The following is an 8,200-nucleotide window of genomic DNA, read 5'->3' as shown; positions in this document are numbered from 1 at the left end:
CACACACACACACAGACTCACATGCACACGCAACCTCACTTCCATCTTCAGTTTGTGTAATATGGCGTCTCTCTCTCTTTTTATCTGTGTACCTCTGACATAGAGGAAGGAGTGAGTGAAGGGGAGAGTCCCATTGGCATTCCTTAACATCTCGGTCGCTCACTTGCGTTCACAGAGCTATCTGTAGATCAGGAAGACAAAAAAGTTGCTCCTGAGCCTTGGTGTCACTCAACAGGTAAGCTACTGCTCTCTTTCACTCATGCAAATTCACAAAACTATTAAAAGATTCAATTTTTTTAAAAGAAGAAACTCCCTCTCTGTGAGCGTCTGCCTCACGCTTTCACTCTGTGTGCTTTAGGCAGGCAGATATTTGAGTTGGTAGATGTTGAAAGGAGGTTTTGCCTCTCTTTTTTAGCTCTTTTCTTGGGAGAGCAGGTGTGGAAAAGTGTGAAGTGAAGTCATTGTATTTCAGAAAACTTAAAGGCTGTAAAGGAAAACAGACAAACCAGACAGATATTGAGTTTGGGCTCTCTTCAACACCTCAGGAATCTCAAAGACTTGACGATTGGCCTTGACAGTCACCGACAGAGCGTCTCTGGGATGTTGCAGATCATCATCTGTAGCCAACAAATCTGATATTATCATGTGCAAATACTTTTTAATAATTATTCTTTTGTGTTTTTTACATGTCCTGCTGCAGTGTTCTAGGCATACTATATGAAGAATCTAGTTCTATTCCTTCCATCTATTCAATGAGAAAGGCCGTGCTGAAGGGCCAATGAGTGCGTACAATGTATTAAGTTGGTTTAAATTTAACATACCAGTAGTCCTAATGACAAATATCATCAAAAAGCTCTTGTTTGTGTTTTCACACACTATTGTTTTCACAAAGGCCAATTCGTGTTTTAAGTAATCTGGTTTTGGTGCAAAATTTTCAAGTTCAGGTTTAACCGGTGAAACTATTTATATTTTAAATTAGAGATGATTAAAGACTCCTTTATAAAGTGAAAAAGATGCAAAAGATGATACTGATAATTTAGCTAACTGTAATAAGCCAATAGTTTCAAACACTGATTAAAATTGTGAAGTATAAAGTACTAACCTTCAAATTCAGGGCTTTGTCAACATCTTACACCAATTTATAGTCACTGTTACATACTTATAGCAGTACTTTGTGAGACAGATTATACTTGACATAAAATGTGGTGATATTCTAATGTCATGAAATATCTTGGCATGAAACTCCTTATGGCCGAGCAAGACTTTTTACAGAATACAAATTACGAGCACCTTTTCTGTTTTGAACATGATTTTGTTGATAATCAAATTTGCATCTCGAAGGCATCTAACACCATCTAACACCGTTTCAGTTTCAAGCTGGCGCGGTTCCCATGGCAGCCGTTGTAACTGTTCGCACCCAAAAGGCAAACGATGAGATTTTTAAAAAAAAGCCTTAGGTTGGCATTAAGATGTCAGACCACGTCTAAATTGAACTGCTGCCACACGAGGGGTAAAACTTCATTTTCTGCACGTTGACTGATTTCATGGAGTTTCGCGTTAAATTGGTCCTGGATTGAGTGCATTGAGTCGGTTGATGATGTTATGAAAGATGCCATTAAAACGAGCTACCTGTCGCGGTCACGCTGAAGGGCTCGCCTGCCTCTTATGTCCTTGTGGGGTGAGCAGGCAATTTTTTTTTTTCTTTCTAAAGCAAATCAAATTTCAAATCAAACTTGGCAATTAAGAACAAGGTCAAAGGAAAAAAAAAACTGCAGTGTGAAGAGCTCTTTTGGCAAAATCTTTTTCTTTTATTTAAAGAAAAATTGAATAACCATTCCATCCACTACTTATCTAATCTCAATCTGAATGACAAGTAACACTTATTCCGTAAATGTTACACCGTCAGAGACTTCTCATGCAAAGTAAACAAACTCGCGCCATTTAATGAACATTCTTGGGATTCGCTGTATTTTTAAAGCAATTAAGGAGGTTGTTTAACTAGGTAATGGGAATGTGGGGAGGTCAGACAGGCCATGTCAGCTTTCATTAAGAGTCCCAATGAAAATGGTGACTCATGAGGCTAGCAGCAGCCTTTCTGTGTGTTGGACTAACATTTCCCTTTCTTACAGTAAAGATTTGATGTTTAAGCTCTGAATCCCAAAGGAAGGAATGATATTTTGGATTTTTAATTGTGCGGTGAAATCACTCACTTATGAAAAGAAAAGTAGTACATTGCAATCCATGTGAAAGAAAGAGAACAAATGGAATGATAAAATAAAAACCATTTGTGTTTACCCACATGTGGCAGAGATAAAGAGAGAATGGACATTTTCAACCTCACAGAGGATTGTCTGTTCATTTAAGGAGGATATAATTGGCTTGGTGTGCTCTAAGAGTATAGTGGAGGCTGTGAAATGCACAAAATGTTTTGAGAGCAAATAATAATTGAGTGCAAGTTAAGTCTTATCAAAGTCTGTTGGAGTGCAACTAATCGACGGGGGAGATGCGTCAAAGAGCAGTTGCCACCAATTCATTTTGCCTATTCAGTTGAGAAAATATTTAGTTTTCAATTAAGTTAATCACTATTATTTGTTCCACTATTGCAGCTGATAAATTGAAGCGATTACCCGCTGAACTTAAAATCCACCAACCTCTCCAAGCTCTCCTTCAGGTCAAGAAAGTTTGTCTGTACTTGAAAAAGCATATATACTGTGTGTGTGTGTGTATGTATATATATATATATATATATATATATATATATATATATATATATATATATATATATATATATATATATATATATATATATATATATTCCCTTCTCACCCTCCGCCTAGAACTGCACATTTCTGGACTGAGATGTCTGATGTTTTTCCTGGGATCTGTTTGGGCCACTGCTCCAGTTTGGGGGTGACTGCCCCGAGGGCCCCGATGACCACAGGCACCACTGTGGTCTTCACCTTCCTGGCCTTTCCAGTTCCTCTCTGAGGCCCTGGTATTTCTCCAGTTTCTCGTGCTCCTTTTTCCTGATGATGTAATCACTTGGTATTGCTACATCCACCACAACGGCTTTCCTCTGTTGTTTATCCACCACCACAATGTCCGGTTGGTTTGCCATTACCAGTTTGTCTGTCTGGATCTGGAAGTCCCACAGGATCTTAGCTCGGTCATTCTCCACCACCTTTGGGGGTGTTCCCAATTTGATCTCGGGGCTTCCAGTCCATATTCTGCACAGATGTTTCTGCACACTATGCCCGCCACTTGGTTATGTCGTTCCATGTACGCTTTCCCTGCCAGCATCTTGCACCCTGCTGGACTGCTGGACTGTCTCAGGGGCCTCCTTGCACAACCTACACTTTGGGTCTTGTCTGGTGTGGTAGATCTGACCCTCTATTGCTCTGGTGTTTGAAGTGTTTATGTTGATATATACAACATTTTTAAAATAACTGAAGGTGGCATAGTTACTTGATTAGGGTATGAAATGGCTGGAAAATACATAACACTGCCCCTTTAAGGATTTACATGTACCTGGATTTGTTTCTGCTTAATAAATCAGACTGGAGTTTATTCATAAGACTGTACCTCAGAACTCCGAAATGTCTACAAAAACACATCTATTCTTCTTAACTCTGAATTCACATGTGTGCATTTTTTTTAATCAATTTTTGTTGTTTATGGTTCTTTCAGGATTCCTTAAGGTCAGGTGCCAATGGTGAAATGGAGTTTGTGTCAGCTTGGATCTTGTCTGCTTGGACTCTACCATTTCTGTGTTTCTTTTGGGGTAAGAGAGTCAGATGTTGCTGTGCAGCTGAAATCTACATAACAATGGCCTTTTCAGGTCCCATCTTTCAAGGTTCTTTTGTTTTGGATAAACCTAAAACCAAAGAATCTTTTTAAGTTTTTTTTCTCATGTAACTGCTAATGTGTGATATCCATTAGATCCCTTGTAAATCTGGATCAAATATGACTTGGCACGTATCTGTAATGGTAATGTAGGTAAGTTAAAATATTTGTATTCTAAGTTCATTCTGTGTTAAGTAATGCACTGTTATAGCCTCCAATCAACAAAGACTAAACAGGATACTATCTTGGCCGTATTGTAATATCTCCATTAGCTTCAGCTCCATTAGCTTCACATTCCTCTCCATAATTTGAAGCTGCTATATGATGCCTTTTTTTAATTATTATTTTTTACATATTTGCTAAAATTTTCAACATGTCGAGGCAGTATGACATGAGACAGGTAACCTGTGAAAAGATCCAGCTCTTCCACCTCCTCCAATGTTGCTATCATTAAAAAAAAAAGGCTAATTAAGATTTGTCATTTTAAAAAATATATATATATTTTAGATATGACTATCTGAAAACAAGCATTTCATTAGAGTACATGATGTTAAAAAGCGTACGGTTCCTAAAGTTAAATATCCTGGACAATTCAATAAATTGTTTTGCATTTTAATATCATTATGGGTTCATGCAGGCATGCAAATTGCGTCATAGGGGGGATTCCCCGAAACCATCTGACCCGATTTGCAAAAATCATGTAGCCACTAGGGATGATGGGTGATGGAGAAATATTTTCTCTAACTCATACATGACAATAAAACACCAAAGGTAAGACTGGATTTATGTTATTGACTTTATGAAATGAGCCTTATTTTTCCTCTTCATCAACTGCTGGTTCAGTGAGTTGTGCACGCAGAGCGCCGATGCTCGTTGGAATGAGCCGAAAGGAAGGCGCAAACTCTCAGCCATGGCTAAGTGTTGCACTAGCGTTGCTGTGTGCTTCTACGGTTATGCAGGTTTAGCATTTATGCTTAAGCTAGTGTTGAAACTGGGTTTTATTATTTGGTGTCCTTGTTACCGCTGTGCCTGTATAACAGCGATTCTTGAGAAGAGGGACAAAACAGGTCCTATGGATAAAGCACATAATTTGAATAAAATGTACACAAGATATATATATTTTTTTTCAAATAACTGACTAAACTAACCTGGGCCATGTGAGCACAACAATGTATGTTTTCCTGGTGTTTGGTGAATAATTTTCATTTTAAACATCGTAGTAGTTGGATGGTGTCTGTAAAATCCCTTGTCCTGGAGCAGAACTCAATACATTATAATAGTTTAAAACAATTAAAGAAATACTAAAATTATATATTATGACAATTAAGTACAAGTAGTCATATAAATAATTATAAAAGTATCAATACATTTAATTAAAAATAATTTGTCCCTAGTTTTTGTCAACACCGTCAGACATAAAAAGAATGTAAAAAAAAAAAAATCAGGCATTATTGGGGGGCACCAGAACTTCTGAGGACCCCATGACGTCTTTTCTCTTCCTTTGCTAAGAGGGCTAGTTAGCTCTGGTTAGCTTATATTATTCTTTAGTTTTTTGTTCTGTTTTATTCCTAAGTTGCTTGTCACAACCATGATGTGTCAACACCTGACAATTTACAAAACTTTGATGAAATTTTGTGAAATAAAAGCTTAATTTTGGTTACTGTAAAGATTTCCTGGACCTGACGAGCTACAGTATGGCCTCCTTCAGAATAACATCATATAAATTGAGGTAGTTTGGCTTTTTGTCAACTCCATCAGTTTCTGTGACTCTTTCAGTGATAGTGTTGACAAATCTCTCTTACATGTGCAGTTAATTCATTTTAATGTATTTTACATAAATTACATTACTTCACATGTATTTCATTTTACTTTGAAATGTGTTTCATTTTACTCACTAGTTTGTCACCACCTTCAGTTCTGTGTCAACTCTGTCATGCACTGTTAACTACTTCAGATGGTCTTTAAGATGTTTTTTGTTTTAAATAATATTTCTTTTGTTTCTTGAGAAGCATTTGTCTTCAAAAAAATGTTGCAACTGGGCGCCTGCACCTTAGCGTCTTTACATTTCCAAAACATTATTCGTCATATTTGAATACATAATCTTGAGGAATAATTACAAAATGTTGGGGGGAAATTTAAACCCATTTTTTCCCTCTTCTCAAGAATCACACACAGCTCACTTTGCATTTTTTAAATCCTGACGGTGGACAAAATTTACAGGTGTTCTTTCTTTCCCCTTTCTTAATTTTTTTATGTGTTTAAAAAGGCAGATTAATAATTTTTTTGAAGTCAGATTGCAGATGGTTGCTCAGCAAAAGCTAGACCGCACCACATGTGAACAGAAATGCGCGCTTTTAAATCAGAGGACCAAAAGCCGCCTGTTGTGATAAACATTCCCATGCAACACAATTTTGCGGTCATTAGCAATAATAACAGTATTTTTTTCTAAGATGGTGGGAGGCAGCTGTGTTATAATTTATGTTGCTTTCAATTTACATTCATCTTGTGCATCTGAAGATAGAAGGGAGTCAAGTTTGTGTGTTTTTGACACAAACTAGTCTAAACAATTCGAGCCATTTTGTCGAGAGAAAGACCAAGACCGAGATGTTACAGCCATTGTCACATCAGTAATTGATGAACCATTTAAACCATTACAGGTATTAATTTTAAGTAAACCATGATTGAGTAATCGATAAATAGCTTTACTTTTGAGTGTAAAGTTCAGAAGATTGTGCAAGGGTGAATGTATGAAATGTTTTCAACAGGAGCTGAAACTGGTACTTCCATAAAATTCAGCTGATGTCCTTACTTGCGTCTCTGCTGCTTTCACAATCTTTGCAAGAAAGTAATCTGCTGAGAGCACTATTTTCAATGCCATAACAATGAATGTACAAAGCTTCTTTATTTGTGTGTAGCTTGAGTCATTTGAGACACAATATTGTTGTTTGCATGTTCTCCAGCTGCTTGTTATGGTGGTAATTGGGTTTCCTACTTTAGTTCCTTAAGTTATTTTAGTGTAGTCCAAGCTTTCAGACTGACTGTATATACCGTATTTTCCGGACTATAAGCCGCTACTTTTTTCCTAAGCTTTGAACTATGCAGCTTATAGTCCCGTGCGGCTTATATGTGTATGTTTACTGGTTTAAAAAAAAAAAAAAAACTTTGGGGGTGCGGCTTGTAGTCCGGTGCGGCTTATAGACCAGAAAATACGGTACATGGTTTTGCATGACTGTAATTTATGTCTGTCCCTTTACCAGACTAGATTTTTCTAGTGCATGAAAGACCTATCTTCTCTCACAATGTTAACTCTCAGCAGATGCATTGGTGGTTGGATTTTACATTTATTTTTGGCACGTCTTGTTAGCCATATAGATGGCATCTCATCATATATGCCTGTCAAGACTTCTTGGCATTAAAGTTATTTCAGAATAATTACTTTTTGATATGACTGTTCAATTAATGAGGCAGTCAGTTATGAGTCTGTCTTGTCCTAAGCTGCCTATAATTAGCTCCACCATATCATCACCTTCTTAAAATAATGGCTTAAGTCTTTTTTTTTTTTTTTTTGCCAAAAGTGATTTGGCAAAAAATAAAAAATATCACCACCTCTTTCTTTCCAAAAAAAAAATGTTAGTAATAAAAGCATTTTAGGGAAAAAACAGCGATTTTTTTTAGCCATTATTTTATGAAGGTGACAACATGATATGTTTATGATTACAAATACTTTTCACCACTACAACTCAATTGAAACAGTGTACTGACAGTATTTTGTGAAGTTAGCTAAGTAACTTCACAAAAGTTACTTAGCTAACTTTTGAGTGAGTACATGAAACATCACCATATCCCTGAAAATTTCTAAAATGTAAGGTAACATTTTAGTATTTTACATTACATATAGTGTAGAGTTTGACACTCTACAAGAGCCTAGTTAACAGAGGCCACAACAAGACAAATTATGGTATCATCAGCATACAGACGGGACTTAACATTTTACAAATGCTTTCCCAATTTGATTTTATTTATGGTAAACAGAACCGGAACCAAAATGAAACCGTTAGGGACATTCTTAACAATGTCCACAAATTCTGATTTAAACCCAAATGCAAAAACACATTGAGTTCTATCTGAAAGATAATTTCTGAACCATCTGACAGCTGATCACTCATACCAATACTCCTCACATTCGCCCTTTTCACTGATTTGCTTGGAGTTTTTTTTCTTCTTCTTTTTTTTGTCTTCATGCTGTATTGGGAGCCAGGAACATGGTTTAGCCAGTGAATGGATTCCGGACACAGGCATCATTATACTACTGTCACTTGAGACACTGTCATTGAAACTTAGGTGATTTCCACTCCTT

The 8,200-nt window shown here is 36.7% G+C and overlaps 1 protein-coding gene across 2 annotated transcripts in view; it reads left to right on the top strand.

Moving 5' to 3' along the window:
• The first annotated feature begins 150 nt into the window (after nt 1-150).
• nphs1 (NPHS1 adhesion molecule, nephrin) overlaps nt 151-8,200 on the top strand; it is a 73,354-nt gene continuing 65,304 nt past the window's right edge. The window contains exons 1-2 of one of the 2 annotated variants that reach the window (XM_015029849.1): nt 151-235; nt 3,688-3,781. In XM_015029849.1, the coding sequence (XP_014885335.1) occupies nt 3,718-3,781 (64 nt within the window). In that variant the 5' untranslated portion in view covers nt 151-235; nt 3,688-3,717. Of the gene's footprint in view, nt 236-3,687; nt 3,782-4,526; nt 4,615-8,200 lie in introns of those variants that run through there. The other variant, XM_015029851.1, reaches the window with a different exon arrangement.

Source organism: Poecilia latipinna, unplaced genomic scaffold, assembly GCF_001443285.1.
Source record: "Poecilia latipinna isolate Pla-1442-1.1 unplaced genomic scaffold, P_latipinna-1.0 Scaffold165, whole genome shotgun sequence".
In the NCBI taxonomy this organism is placed as follows: Eukaryota; Metazoa; Chordata; class Actinopteri; order Cyprinodontiformes; family Poeciliidae; genus Poecilia; species Poecilia latipinna.
Note: the sequence above shows the minus strand (reverse complement) of the source record. Positions and strands in the feature narration are given on the sequence as shown.